The following is a 15,463-nucleotide window of genomic DNA, read 5'->3' as shown; positions in this document are numbered from 1 at the left end:
GAAGCCAAAAGTGTTTAAAATATACATAATAATAATAATAATAATAATATTTTTTTTTTCTTTTTTTTTTTTTTCAGGCAGGGCATGTAGGCGAACACAACCAACTGTACTTCATTTAAACAACACTGACATTTTATTAAAACAATTGAAGTTGTATTAAACTGTATTAAACACAGCAGAGTGAAAAATAAATACATTTATGAACAATGAATAGCACTCCACTATCCTACCCTTTCTACTCAGCACCTGTCATTTAAAGAACGTTTTGCGAACATATATACAAAAATGGTGCATTGCTTGTTGTGATGTTTTGACCTCAAAGCAGTCAAATCTTAGTGAAAGCATTTAAAAGCTAATGTATCATGCTACTGTTTTCTGCCTTACAAGATCACAATCAAGTGGTAGCTGACCCGACAGGTCAGCGGTCACCATCTGGGTCTTCACTTTTTGGGTCTCTCCAAGATGTTCAGGAATTTCCCTCTCGTCATTTCTCGGGCTGGAAAAGGACAATGAAGTCAACAGGTTATTGCACTATAATATGAAAGTCTCCAAACCTTATCAGATGCACATTAAGTAACTTTACACGGCATATTTTAATCAGGGAAAGTGAGATCCTGAGAAATTATTGAAGTAAATATAATGTACTACATTAAAGTGGTTCTAAAGAACCCATTCTCAAAGCTCCAGCATAATCTACAGCACACTCTCCTTATCGTTTAGAAATGGAGGTGTAACAGCTATGACCCCTCCTGTGGTCAGGCTGACACAGGCACTGATGAGCTGTTGGGTGTGTTTTTCAGGCAGGAAATGATGGGTTTGAGGGACAGGGTAAACGACGGCGTTGGGCAGCAGATAATGAAATAATGTAGCGGATTGTAATTTAGATGAGCTGCCCTGTGTGGCGTGTTAATGACGGGAGCAAGTGTCAGTGAATTCACCTTCAGCTTTCCATCACTGGATTAAACATGATGTTACTTGGATTTAGATTTAGAAATTAGCAAATCAAGATGAAATAAGGCAATAAAACCAAACAATAGTTTATATATTATATTATATATATTATATATAATAATGTGAAATACTATTAAAATACTATTACAATCATTACTCCAGACTTCAGTGTCATACAATCCAGCAAACATCATTATAATATGCTGATTTGTTGCTCAAGAATCATTTTTTATTATTATTTATTATGTTTAAAACAGTTGTGCGGCTTAACATTTTTGAGGAAAAAGTGATTTTTTTTTTTTTTTTTTTTTTTTTTTCAGGATTCTTTGATGAATGGAAAGTTCAAAAGAACAGCATTATATTATCAGTTTCATTAATTTTAAACAGGAATCTTTTGTAACATCATAAATGTCTTTACTGTCACTTTTGATGCATTCTTGCTGAATAAATAATACAAAAAAAAAAAAAAAATACAAAAAAAAATCTTACTGGCCCCAACATGTACTAACCCACAACTGAAAATATATTTTACGTGTACGAATATACTTAAAAGGTATTTTAGAATATTACAAATTAAATTTAATATTCTTTTTAATTGATTTATATTCATCACACACTTTGAATGTAACATGGTGTGTCATAACCAGTTTAAAGAGTTGAATGAAGCTTAACTAACTAGACAAACAGAACAAGCATATTGCAATAATATATTTTACATTAAAAGTGCATTGTACATCAAAAGCTAAAATTCAGAGGAATAAAGAGAAGTTTGATTATTTCGGTTTTCCCTGGCATAGGTTCAAACAGTAGAACATCTGACTCCTATTAGATCCCTGAGAAAGCTATGAATAAAGCCTGAAAGTCAACTTAATCTTCAGTATATTAATACAATGGATATCAATATTATAAGTGAAAAACGTAAGTAATGATGAGCATTATAAGATATTACAGTCATTAAACACCCCACTGCAGTCTCTCTGTGAGAGATTAGTGCCTTAAGTACTTTCCATAAGTATTTGTGTGTCTTAATCCCAGGTTTAATGTCAATGATAAGGCAGCTAACGCTTTGTTAAATGGGCCACTGGTTTCTGGAGGTGTCCACAAACGGGGGAAAGAGCTTCGTCATAGCTGAACTAACAGCCCTACTCTAACTCTTACTACCCCTCTCCCAATCCCCCTCACATGTTCTGTCCAAAACAATACAGGAGTCTGTCTGGCCAAGCATTCTCCCATGAGACCCCTTCACCAGAGTGCACCCCTCTGATCCACTCATTAATTAGATTTCCATTTATCCACAATTCCCGTCAGAGCAGAAGAGAAATGATTTGCATTGAGTGAGTTAGATTAAAAAGGGGAGTGTAGAGGGTCCTGCCAGCAAGCCTTGCTCAAACACACTTTCACACATTCACACACACACACACACACACACACACACACAAGTATGTGCATTTACACACACGCACAAAGCTGGTGCTGTCACTGGACGGGGCAGATCAATACTGATTAGCAGGAGTTAGAGATTTGTTTAGTTGATTAGAAAGGTCAATTACTAATTCTGTACTTAGTTAATCAGCAGCTTGTTGCCGGTGACATCCATACTAAATGGCATATTATGGATTCCAAGGGCCATATTATCTTCTTGATGGTGTATGTACACTCGTTCATATTTGAATGAAACAAATATGCTACATGATGAATTAATAGGCAAAATAATGGTAACAGAAATAAGCCGATATATAAGCAAAGTGCTACAAATGGTTATGTATTGAATGGTTATGTGTTATATTAAATTATAGATCTCAATATTATATATTTATACATACAACACACTATATGAAATATGATCAAATATGTTACCATTAAACTTTTTTTCTTTCAAAATTAATGCAGTTTAACAGATATGAATGGTCTTTTATCTTGGGAATCTTTTAGAGGCCATTACGGCACATCTGGAGACAAGATGGTTTGTTTTTAACCCAGAGGAGAAAATGAATTCCTGGACCTTAAACTGAATTTTCTCCAAAACCTGACTGCCCCAATTCACTTTCATTAGAAGTCAAACACACTAATCGTGCCCCTGTTGCACATCTGAAACTGCCACTTGGCTATTACGGGGAGTAATCTTTATTTAATAGATTTAACATCCATTCTCGCTGCCTAAACCTCATGGGACGGGGGAGGACAGACACACGCTCGCACACAAACCCACCCTCTCGTCCCTGCGTTGGAACACATACACCTGATGCTCATGTTTGTGTTCAAAATTCAATTACCTACTTATTGATACTTCACAGAGATATTTAAGATGCAGACATGGTGAGTGATTTCCCAAGGGAGCCACTGCTTCCTCTTAATGTCCCAGCCGAGAGCTCTCCTCTTCTTACCCCTCCCTCCAACCGCTTGACACCACGAATCATTACACACACGCGCTCACGCACGCTGCCAGCCCTGCCACAGCCTATCCCTGTTCAAGAGGTGTCCTTATTAATAGGCAATCAGTCAAAATTCATTCATTAAAAACCCTAAAAGGTTTCACACAGGCGCTATGATTAGCTGGGAAAGAAAATCCAATGAATTCCTAATGTATTTATGGAAATAAGGTGTCATTTCCGATCTGTTGACAGAGGTGGTGGCTAGGACAGAGAAGGGAGAACGATTTAGATGAATTCCCTCCACTTTTCCGCTATACTGGTCCAAATTCCATGCCAAGCTGGGGTGTATCTGTGCAGTCGAAGAGTCCAAATGACGTCATAGCATGTCAGGGTCAAAGTGAAACTAATGCACTGCAAAAAAATATTTTCTTACTCAGTATTTTTGACTTGTTTTTAAAGTATAAACAATCTTAAATCAAGATAAATTTACTTGAGAAGCACACTTACTAAGCACTCAACTAATCGTCAAACGAAAATATATGAATCGAGCAGTTTAGTCTGTATTTGCTGAAGAGACTCGATCGCTTTATATGATGAACAGATTGAATTTAGGCTTTTATTCACATATAAACACTGATCAGTGAACACAAACAGAAGCTCATCCGTACATGCTTGACACACGAGAACAAACCTCATTGGTTCTCGCATCGGTTGATGAATGTTTATATGTGAATAAAAGCCTAAATTCAATCTGTTCATCATATTAAGCGATCAAGCTTCTTCAGAAAATACTGGACTAAACCGCTCAATTCATATAGATTAGTTTTATGATCTCTTTATGAACTTTTTGAAGCATCAAAGTGGTAGTTTCGTGGACTGTCAATGGAGGGACAGAAATCTCTCAGTTTACATTAAAAAAAATCTTCATTTGTGTTTCGACAATGAACGAAAGTCTTATGGGTTTCGAACGACATGCAAATAAATGATAACAGAATTTTCATTTTTGGGTGAACTAAGCCTTTACTTACAGTATTTAGTATTTTCTGAAATAAATTATCAAAAATTAAGTGAGTTTATACTTAAAACAAGAAAAATATCTGCCAATGGGATAAGAAAAATAAACTTAATTTAATTCAAAGTAAAAACAAGTTTTATTTTTCTTACCCCATATTTGTTCTTGTTTTGAGCATAAAGTCACTTAATCCTGACTTTTCTTTTTTTTTTTTTTTTAGAAAAACAAGACTTTATATCTTATGTCATTATCTTGATTAAAGAATGTTTAGGTGTTTTACTGAAAACATGACAAAAACACTTTAGAAAATCATTTTTGCAGTATGAAGTTAAGGATTATATTTTGAATGTGATACCGCAAACATTCCTGCTCCCTTCTGCCATTATATTAGCCATAAAGACGCAGGAATCCAGCAGGACTGTGTGAGGGGAGGGGAAGATGAGAGGACAGGAAGACAGAGGAGAGTAAAGTCGAGGAGAGCTTTCCCCCAGCTCAGCCTGTCATCTAGCAGCACTTCATAACTGCTTGCCCCTGCGGTCAGGTGTCTCTGATGGATTGATGGAAGCACATTACTAGGGTAGGGTAGCATCACTGCAATCATATTCAGCGACACACTCCGCTTAATAGAGAAGAGATTGATCTAGGGGAGGAGGCAGTGAACATTGGGGCCATTAGTGCTGGATGGGTCTGACCTTCATACTGGGTGCAAGAACAGATTGAACAGCAGGAGGTTCTTGGATGTTGCGAGCCACAGTTTTGTTCCTTCCTGAATCTTTAATATTTATCATATGCATCTAAACCAGTTAACCTTCTATATGGAGAACCACATTTGGGTCAATGACATGACATCCAGTTTTTGTGCGAAGATCTATTAATTTGTTAAAAAATGCATAAAAAAATGCAATTCATGCACACAATCAATTGAATATACCTCCTCTGAGCATTTTTTTTTTTTTTTTTTTTTAATTTCTGTATTAAATTTGATATTTTTGGAGGTAAGGAGATAAAAAAAAAAAAAGACAAACTCCTGATATTATAAAGGAAAAGCCTTATTTAAAAACATGAAATTAAGTATTTTTGCATATTCTTATTATTTCTTATGAAAAATATTTTAACAAAACTTCTTTACTGCTAATCAATATTTTAAAAAGTTTCATCCACCAAATCAAAAACCTGATGAAACCAACATGAATCAGAGAGGACCCCTGCAGACACTCAAGAGTGCATGTCAAGGTCAATGGGCCTGTCCAAAAACCAAAACTTGCGGTCTTACCAATTAGAGAGCGTGTGTACGCGACAGGAAGTAAGTGTGCAAGACTGTCCCAGATCTTAAAAAGCAAAAGCTCGGTGCCCTTAACGCACACTAAACCCACACTATCTTGAATACCGCTTGAATGCCCCCGAAATCGCGAGATGTCCCACTGCAAGTTAAATTAATTAGATAAAATATAAAATTTGGTAGAAAAAAAAAAAAAAAAAGATTTACATTTTATTGGTGCAAAGATAAGTATGTGTATTTTGTACAACAATTATAACTGCTTTTTATCACTTAATTAGAAGCACCACAATTACTAAATTGTGCCATCTGTTATAGGGACTACTAAACAGACATTTTAAAAATTCAAAAAATTGAAAATTCAATTTCAATTTCAATTTCACATTTATTTTTGTATCAAAAAATCAAAATAAAGCTCTGTAAACAATTGCATTTTTACAACACTATAAGTGTGTCCCATTGGGTAATCAAAATCACTTGCAGTCTTCATGCCCACTTGAACACTTGGGCCAAATATAGGAAATACGTTATGTAAGTAGACAAGTGATTAAGTGCAAAAACTGCAAGTGTGGATATTTGGACAGGCCAAATAAATCTCTAAAATATCAGATAATTTGGCCTTTTTATTACAAGGAAAGGCAAGATCAGGTTGTAAAATGTTATGTGGTGTGACTCCTCAAAAACGTAATGATATTTATGAATTACTAATTGATATTTGTTTATACACGCATACAGCAGCAAGAAAAAGTATGTGAACCACTTGCAGAATCTGTGAAAATGTGCAAAATTTTAACAAAATAAGAGAGATCTTACAAAATGCATGTTATTTTTTTATTTAGTACTGTCCTGAGTAAGATATTTTACATAAAAGATGTTTACATATAATCCATAAGACAAAAAAAAAATAGCTGAAATTATTAAAATGACCCAGTTCAAAAGTTTGTGAACCATTGATTCTTAATACTGTGTGTGGTTACCTGGATGATCTACGACTGTTTTTTTGTTTTGTGATGGTTGTTCATGAGTCCCTTGTTTGTCCTGAACAGTTAAACTGAGCTCTGTTCTTCAGAAAAAATCTCCAGGTCCCAAAAATTCTTCAGTTTTCCACCATCTTTTGCATATTTGAACCCTTTACAACAGTGACTGAATGATTTTGAGATCCATCTTTTCACATGGAGGACAACTGAGGGACTCAAACACAACTATTAAAAAAGGTTCAAACATTCACTGATGCTTCAGAAGGAAACACGATGCATTAAGAGTTGGGGGGTGAAAACTTTTGAATGGGATGAAGAGGTCCAAATTTTTCTTATTTCGCTCGAATATCATTTTTTTTCATTTAGTACTGCCCTTCGGAAGCAACAGAAAATACTTGCATGTTTCCTGGAAGACAAATTAAATACAATTTACCTTTATCTTCAAATTCCAAATGTTTTCACCCCCCATCTATTAATGCATCATGTTTTTTTCTGGACTTTTTTAAAAGTTGCGTTTGAGTCCCTCAGTTGTCCTCAGTGTGAAAAGACGAATCTCAAAATCATTCAGTCACTGCTGTAAAGGGTTCAAATATGCAAAAAATGCTGGAAAACTGAAGAATCTGCAGGACCTGGAGATTTTTTCTGAAGAACAGAGCTAAGTTTAACTGCTCAGGACAAACAAGGGACTCATGAACAACCATCACAAAACAAAACAACAGTCGTAGATCATCCACGTAATGACACACAGTATTAAGAATCAGTGGTTCACATACTTATGAATGGGGTTATCTTGTGGATTATATGTAAACATCTTTTATGTAAAATATCTTACTCAGGACAGTACTAAATAAAAAATAACATTCATTTTGTATTATCTCCCTTATTTTGTTAAAATTATTAACATTTTCACAGATTCTGCAAGTGGTTCACATACTTTTTCTGTATATACAGTAGTGGCCAAAGTGATGTCCGGCCTAGGAAAATTGACATCTTCATCCTTTATTAAAATATTTTAATTTTTTAAACTTAAGTTGTTGTTTTATTTGTGACACAATGAAACATGCCAAATTGTACAGAATTTTTGGACAGGCCATCATACAAAAAAAATTATGAACATGCAAAAACACGAGAACATCAAAATATTAATAACTTATGTTTTAGTCAATGTATGCTTTTTCCTGTGAGCTTTTTGTTTTTCTATGCATTTATTTTTTTGCATAGTAAAATCAAAAACCAGATAGATAGATAGATAGATAGATAGACAGATAGATTCTTTTCTTTATTAAGGACACTCTAATTTTTCATATATGCTCATACCATAGCATCTGTAATAAATAGTAATCATGATATCCATCCAGGGAAACATGAGACTAACTAGAACACCACATTTTCTGAAGAAAATGTGATTTCCACTTGACTGTACAAAACATGGCGCCATGTTACTAGAATGGTTGCCAGAGTTTTGCTATAAAACTGCAAAGGTTTTTAGCACATTCCTAAATCTGATAGCTTAGAAAAGTAATAGCCCACCTCTCCACAACAAGCTGCACGATTTGAGGTGATTGAGAAGATTATTCATGTTCAATCCTCAGGGTTAGGGAGTTTTGAAAACCCTTTAGTGGGCATTATTAAAGGGTTAGTTCACCCAAAAATGAAATTTCTGTCATTAATTACTCACCCTTCATGTCGTTCCACACCCGTAAGACCTTTGATCATCTTCAGAACACAAATTAAGATATTTTTGATGAAATCCGAGAGTATCTGATCCACACATAGACAGCAACATCATTGCACCTTTTGACGTCCAGAAAGGTACTTAAAAACATGGTTAAAATAGTCAACGTGACTACAGTGGTTCAACCTTAATGTTATGAACCGACAAGAATACTTTTTGTGCGCAAAAACAAAACAAAAATAATGACTTTATTCAACAATTTGAACCATTGTTATACCTAGTGAACTCAGTGCAGGCTTCCTTGTTTACGTCTGAATGCCAGCTCAGTATTGGCCGAAGCTGAACACGTGAGCAGCACTATTTTAACCATGTTTTTAATTACTTCTGGACGTCAAAAGGTGCAATGACGTTGCCGCCTATGTGTGGATCAGATACCCTCGGATTTAATCAAAAATATCTTAAATTGTGTTCCGAAGATGAACGAAGGTCTTACAGGTGTGGAACGACAAGAGGGTGAGTAATTAATGACAGAAATTTCGTTTTTGGGTGAACTAACCCTTTAATACATTTTATGCAAAACACAAAAATGCAGTTGTAATCTTGTTAGACCTACAAAATATTTCCAAATTATTTAACACCCCATTAAAAAAAAAAACACCCCCACAATTACTCAAGAACAAACAAGTGTGTTACATCATCTGTGCAAGCCGCCGCAGTGGAATCGGAGGTATCATCAGCATCGCCTGAGGCCTGGCTGTCCCAGAGGAGCACTCTCCATTCAATTACCTTCAATAACAGTACTTATCAGTGTAGTGACTGGTCCTGTGGGAGCGGAGGGCCTGATGACCATGCTCAGCAGCCCCCCGACAGCAGCATTCATCACGGCCCGGAGCAGATGGGTACTGGTGGGGGGCTGGAGGGGTAGGCACGCGTCAGGCCCTCCCACAACGACCCTGATCAGCGTCACTCAGCTAGGAGAGGAGGGGTAAACGTCCCCAAGGAGACTGGTGTGGCACATGTCATGCTCACACACACAAATAAATACACACGCACATGATATCCTTATCTGCCTATGGTCGCACCCCCAAAAGGTTTACGCACCCCTCACGTAGCAGTTACAGATGAAAATGTGCTGATCCACTCAACACCAAGCTATTAAAATACTTAATATACACTTATTTATACATTTTAAGCTTAACATAAGTCACGATTAATCAAAGCTTAATATATGCTGCCGTTGATCATATTTTTCCACCCCAAACATATGTAGCTAATGCATCTAAAGGCTCGCCATCTGCATGTGCCTGAGTCGAAAAACTAAATAAATATATAAATCAAATGTGTGGCTGATAACCTTGCCTTTGGGGTGAGTTTTCACTGCCTGATTGCATTATCCCCATTAACTGGATCACGACTTTAATGGCCGCCGAGCCAAAGATGCAGTAAATCTTCCTCCTCCTCCTCACCCTCCCGTCTCCTAACACTACCTCTCATCAGCTCGTTTAAAAGCACTGAAGAGAGAAAGAAACATGATGAAAAAGTAGCTCAGATTTACAAGGCTTCCCCTGACAGCCAGGAGAAGGAAGAAAATTAAACCACACCACATTAAAGGGCGCTGCGTTAAATGCTGCTCTGAGCCGAATGATAATCATAATTCCATATCTGTCTCCTCAGAGTAGGAGGAATTACATACCAGTACGCTTATTTAAAATATCTTTATGGTACTGAAATATAGAATATTGAAATGATGCAGAACAATATAATGAATTGATGTAAGCACAGAGCGGATTACAGCTTAGTTCCCCTACATTCATGTTACACATGTGAACAGAAGGGTCCAAACACCCGAGACCATATTGTGAATCTGCGTTTTTTTTTCCATCTAAACCTTGAAATAAACAGTCTTAAGATTTTGAAAAATGTAATACAAAGAAACATTATAATGTACACTACTGTTCAAACGTTTGGGGTTAGTAATATTTTTATTGTTTTTGAAAGAAGGCTCTTATGCTCACCAAAGCTGTATTTATTTGATGATAAATACAGAAACAGTAATACTGTGAGATATTATTACTATTTAAATGTTTTTATATTTTAAAATGTTATTTATTCTATTTTTAGCAGCCAGTCTTTAGTGTCACATGTTCCTTCGGAAATCATTCTAATGCTTATTTGCTGCTCAAGAAATAGTTCTTATCATCAATGTTGAAAACAGTTGTGCTTACTAATATTTTTCGGAAATTGTGATATTTTTAGATTCTTTGATGAATAGAGAGTTTTATTTGAAATAGAAATCTTTTGTAAAATTGTGTCTTTACGGTCACTTTTGATCAATTTAAAACATCCTTGCTGACTTAAAGTATTAATTTCTTTAAAAAAAAAAAAAATACTGACTCCAAATTTTTGAACAAGTAAAATAAATATGAAATATTTCAGAATTTGTACTCTCTCCAACTAAATAATCTAAGTAAATTTGTGACATCATCATGTGAACGCCTTTGCACTGACGTTCAGACTTTCTTGCTTCCACTGAATGCTAGAAGAACATGATAATTTGGTTTTACACAAAACTTCTGGAGTTCATGCAGCTGACTATTTTCTAACTATTATTTCGCTCAATGGCATAGAGCTGTGACAAATTATGTTTGGCATAATCTTGGTTGAACGAGCCTACTTTAATCATGCGTCTTGATGGAGATTTTACAAATCAACAGTGAACTCACAAGGCGACCTCTCATCACTTCACCAGTATATTTTCCACTTTACAGCGCCAAGTTTGACTTAAGTAACCAGTGGGTGGGTATAGCCAAAGATACACAAGAAACAAATGTGAAAACAAACTCACACTAAATCATAGTTTTGTCACGCACAGGTTATATATTAGATGGAGAGAACCTGCTTCCAGCATTGGAAATTAATTTTCTTACTGCTGTTAAAAAGAATAAATGTCTTGAAGTAGGTTGCATTCCTACAGAAGTCACCATGAACAAGCAGAGGACAAAATGACTGGAGGGTGGAGACATCTACATTGACTTATTACACTGCTAGGAAGCTTACTGAGTGCAAAGTCGAACATATTAAATGGAGGCAGAACAGACTCCGGTTATGCCTTTCTACTTGCCGTTGTTACATAGCAAAAGCAGCATGGAAGCTAAATCCAAAAGTGAGATATTTATCCCAGAAATATGCATTTAGACAGCATTCATGTACTTTTACAGAAATATAAATAAAAATATTGCTATGGGATATTCCAAATATTAAATGATAAAACATTAACTGATACATTAAAAATATAAAAAATATGGAACTTATGCTCTGTCTCTTAAAAAAAAAACGCATAAATATTCAGTGAATAAAACAAAGTATATTAATATATAACATTAAAGTTATTATTTTATGCACCATTTACAACCAAAGACATTATAAAATAAGTAATATGGAGATCCTCATTACTCAAATGTAATAGAATAATTTATGAATGAATATTATTTTTCAAGGGGCTCTCAGAAGCGGATGTCGTCATAAGGTAAACTTCTGTAGCAGTCAACGGGAGATGACAGCAGATAAAATTTTTGTATTTGCATAATAGCAAAGGAAAAAACTCATGATATTGTATCCACAACTTTCCAAAAGAGGGGAAAAAAATATTGAGAGATTGATTACAGCAGTCAGAGGAGAGATGTCAAATTTGCCATCTCTCCCTCAGCCGTTGTATTAGAAACACCCTCGCAGCAGGGGTAATTTGTTTTTTTGTCATTTACTGACAAGGTAATATAACACAATGTATAGCTTTATAAATGTGTATAAAAAAAATTTAAAAAATGAAAATATGAAAAACTTTACTAGACATCTATGAAAATGCATCACCACAGTCTGGGCCCATAATAGAGTAAATTAAAGTAAATTGGGAAACTTGAGTTTGAGATTTTAACCGAATTCATCCTATGTCTCTCCTTGAAGGAGTGCTTGTTGAGGGACGTTTTTGAACATGCTACATAAAAGGTCAAAATGTCTGATGGAATGTAATATATTTGAAACAAGTGTTTACAAATGGTTTTCAGTAGTCGCTTTCAAATTGTGCAAGATTTGTACATTTGATGCCCATTTTCATCTAGTAAATCATGGAAACACTTATCTTTCCTGTAATCCTGCCAGTATGGATTATGGCTTCATCTAGCAATTCTGCGATATAACATTTCAGAGCTACTGGGCAACAAGCCAGTTGTGTTTAAATATAGAGTGGGGATTCATTTGAGACTTATCAAATAAAATAAATAAATAAATTAAAAAAAAATAGCATTTTTGGAGTAATGATGAAATTTTTCAGGTAGGTTTCAGACAGATTTACGTTCTAGATTATTTATAATAGTTTATATGTTTTAAAGAACCTGTATCATAAATCTAACAGCAGGGAAAATCTGTTTTTCGATCAACTACGCCCCTGGGCAAAAAAATGTGCCAAACCAAAAATGGCAAAATATTTAATGGTCTTAACCATTTTAATCACATATCACTGGTCAGGAAATTAGCAAAAATTCCACAAACACTGTAGATAAAGTAACTTAGCACAGAATAGCCTTTCCCTTTGTTTTCTTTAAATGTTTAAGCCATGTGAGTAAACTTGCAGAAAGCTTTTTACAGAAAGAAGTCAGTGTTGTTCCACTCAATGTTAATGGCTTAAAACAGTTCATGAGTAGTTGAAAAATGTTTCCCAGTTTGTTTGAGTTTAATATAATAGTCCAAATATTCACTAGCATTCAAATCTGGACCCTGACCAGGCCAAAACATAAAACTGATGGACTTGTTCTCAACTTCTCAAGCCACTTCTTGGTTGTTTTTGCAGTTTGGGCAGGAGCATTGTCTTGTTGAAAAATAACATCCGATCATTCCTCTTTAGATAACAACTTTTCATTTGTGGGAGGCAAGCCATTCTGCAATATTCTCCTGCACTCCAAAGCATTAAATTACTTTTCATAGTGAAGTAGTTCATCAATACCAGCAGCTAAAAAGGCTCCAGACAAAAACACCTCTTCCTCTATGCTTCGCTGTGGTAGAGATTCATTTATTATTATATTTCTCAGCAGATTTTCAAAGACACCACTCTGGAGCATCACCATGCTACTCGTGTTTCATTGTGATTCATCACTTCTCACACAACTTCCCATATAAAAACATTGTTCTGTCTTTGATGTTTTTCTGAGACAGCAATGGCTTTTTAAGTAGTGCATTTGCTTAACTTTTGCTAATTTCCTGACCAATAATTTGTGGTTAAGACAATTAAAAGCTTAGCGTTTAGCCTTTTTTTGCCCAGGAGTGTAGATGTGTAAAATGTCTTAATATATAACAGATGTGTTCGCGGTTGTGAATGATTTTTTCCCCTTTGGTAATAACGCCATCTAGTGGAGGCTTTACAAAGTCACTGCATAAACGGTGAACTGATGCACTGTTTCTAAGAAACTAAGATTACTTACACTCCTCCAAGCCCAACTGATAAGCCAGATTCTGCAGTCCCTTCACCTTCTCCATCAGATTTGCTGTGGTCAGACTTCCTAATTCTAAAACAAATCAAGAAAACCGAATCTAATATGTATTGACCTATGCCAATGACAGCACAAATAAGTTAATAAAAATGACCACACTTTTCTAAATTCATATTACAATTTATCAAACCATTATTAATCTCTTCAACTGAAGCAAGCATCTGTCACATGGTGCCATGACAATAAAACAATATTAGTTTCAATATTAATTTGTTTTATTTGATGAAAAAGGCAAAACAGACCTTTCAACATTTCAATATCTTCTGACTCCAGTTCAGCCATCCACTTGGGTGGAGAATTTGTGATAGGCTGGAATAACAAACAGAAGTCTTAATTTCATCTCTCATGTTTGAAAATAATTTATTATAATTTGCTATGATAATTTTATTTATTTTTTTACTCACATTTTTGAAGGATGCAGCAAATTCTGAAACACCCGGTACTGTTAAAATATCAAAGGAGTGCATGGGACTTTCAAACAACATTCAAAGATACATTAAAAAAAGCCCTCCACAACATCTGGGAGTGTGGCATCTTGAAAAATACTATTTTTGTCAAAATCAATAACATTAGACAATCAAACTTACACTGCTCCGGCCACAGGTCAGGTGAAGCCCGGTCAAGTTTTTCAAAACTCAGCAGAGAGGACTCGAAGTCCTCACCTATATATAGAAAAAACAATCATATATGCTCTTTATTACAACACTGGTTCAGATAAAATCGATCAGTATTGACATTTTGTTTTTTTAAAAAAGGCATTGATTACAAAAAGAGCAGATATTAGAGCAATTCTAATACATATGAGTTTAAATACTGCGACTTTGGGAACAATAATCCTTGTTATTCAGGATATAATATTAGTATACAAGTAATGTTATGACGGGTCACAACAGAGGGGGAGGTTAAATTATGATTACTCAGTAATGCATTGTTGTGATCAAGGTGAGCTAGCTGAATTGAATAGCAATGTTTGTCAAAAATAAACAAAAATACATATTTAAAATTAAAAGCAAGATACAACAAAAGTAATCTTTTCCCGCATAACCGCTGTATCATTGCATTCGTAAAATATTTAATACACTGATGTCGCTTGACACGTAGCTTGCTAATGACTGACTCCAAACAATTTTATGACGCTATTTCGAGGTAAAAGCTTATTTTGAAACTCAATTCGAACATTCTTTAAGAGGATATGCTGAACAGCATAACAGTTTACAATGTTTAATCGGTCCGTTGCACTGCTACATTAACAACTAATGCTACCAGGGAAAAGAGGAATTAAAATTTACCTCCATTCGGAGACGCCATCTTGACAACAACACATGTGATTCGAGGCAGCCAATGGCTGAAGGTCGTGGATACCTGTAGCCCCGCCCTCTCGTGTTGTGCGAGATGTCGCAACCATTGACAGAGAAATATGAATCATTGGTAAACATCAGTTTCAGCTTACCTGAGAAGCAACAGTAGTTTTAACTGAGTGTTAATTTAATAAAATTGAGTACAAGATTAAGTTACAGTACATATTTAAGAACATACAGCAGAAAAACTTCTGAGATGTTAAACTTACCAAATATACAGCCCAAAAACGCAACACCACTCTTCCTCCAAGCATTGTGGTTTATGAAAAGTATGTTATATTTTCAGTAAAAGGACTATCAAG

At 35.2% G+C, this 15,463-nt stretch overlaps 1 protein-coding gene across 2 annotated transcripts; it reads right to left on the bottom strand.

The window, feature by feature from the left end:
- Positions 1 to 110: 110 nt before the first annotated feature.
- lin52 (lin-52 DREAM MuvB core complex component) lies at positions 111 to 15,238 on the bottom strand. 2 transcript variants are annotated; one of them, XM_051867965.1, is made up of 6 exons: positions 15,093 to 15,238; positions 14,391 to 14,465; positions 14,208 to 14,245; positions 14,046 to 14,112; positions 13,735 to 13,818; positions 111 to 496 (listed from the first exon to the last, which is right to left on the bottom strand). In XM_051867965.1, exons 1-6 carry the CDS (start codon positions 15,109 to 15,111, stop codon positions 441 to 443), a joined length of 339 nt encoding a protein of 112 aa, XP_051723925.1. In that variant the 5' UTR covers positions 15,112 to 15,238; the 3' UTR covers positions 111 to 440. The 2 variants fall into 2 exon arrangements, with proteins under 2 accessions (XP_051723925.1, XP_051723924.1); XM_051867964.1 differs by lacking the exon at positions 15,093 to 15,238 and adding an exon at positions 14,721 to 14,872.
- Between the last annotated feature and the right edge of the window lie 225 nt (positions 15,239 to 15,463).

This window comes from Ctenopharyngodon idella, chromosome 17 (genome assembly GCF_019924925.1).
Source record: "Ctenopharyngodon idella isolate HZGC_01 chromosome 17, HZGC01, whole genome shotgun sequence".
Classification (NCBI taxonomy): Eukaryota; Metazoa; Chordata; class Actinopteri; order Cypriniformes; family Xenocyprididae; genus Ctenopharyngodon; species Ctenopharyngodon idella.
The sequence above is the reverse complement of the archived record's forward strand: the minus strand, read 5'-3'. Positions and strand labels throughout refer to the sequence as shown.

Coding starts and splice junctions, on each gene's coding strand:
- lin52 (XM_051867964.1), bottom strand. CDS start 14,859: ATGATACAGCGGTTATGCGGGAAAAGATTACTTTTGTTGTATCTTGCT. Junction 14,113..14,207: donor TTGCTGCATCCTTCAAAAAT/GTGAGTAAAAAA, acceptor TTGTTATTCCAG/CCTATCACAAATTCTCCACC. Junction 497..13,734: donor TCAGTTGGGCTTGGAGGAGT/GTAAGTAATCTT, acceptor GTCCTTTTCCAG/CCCGAGAAATGACGAGAGGG.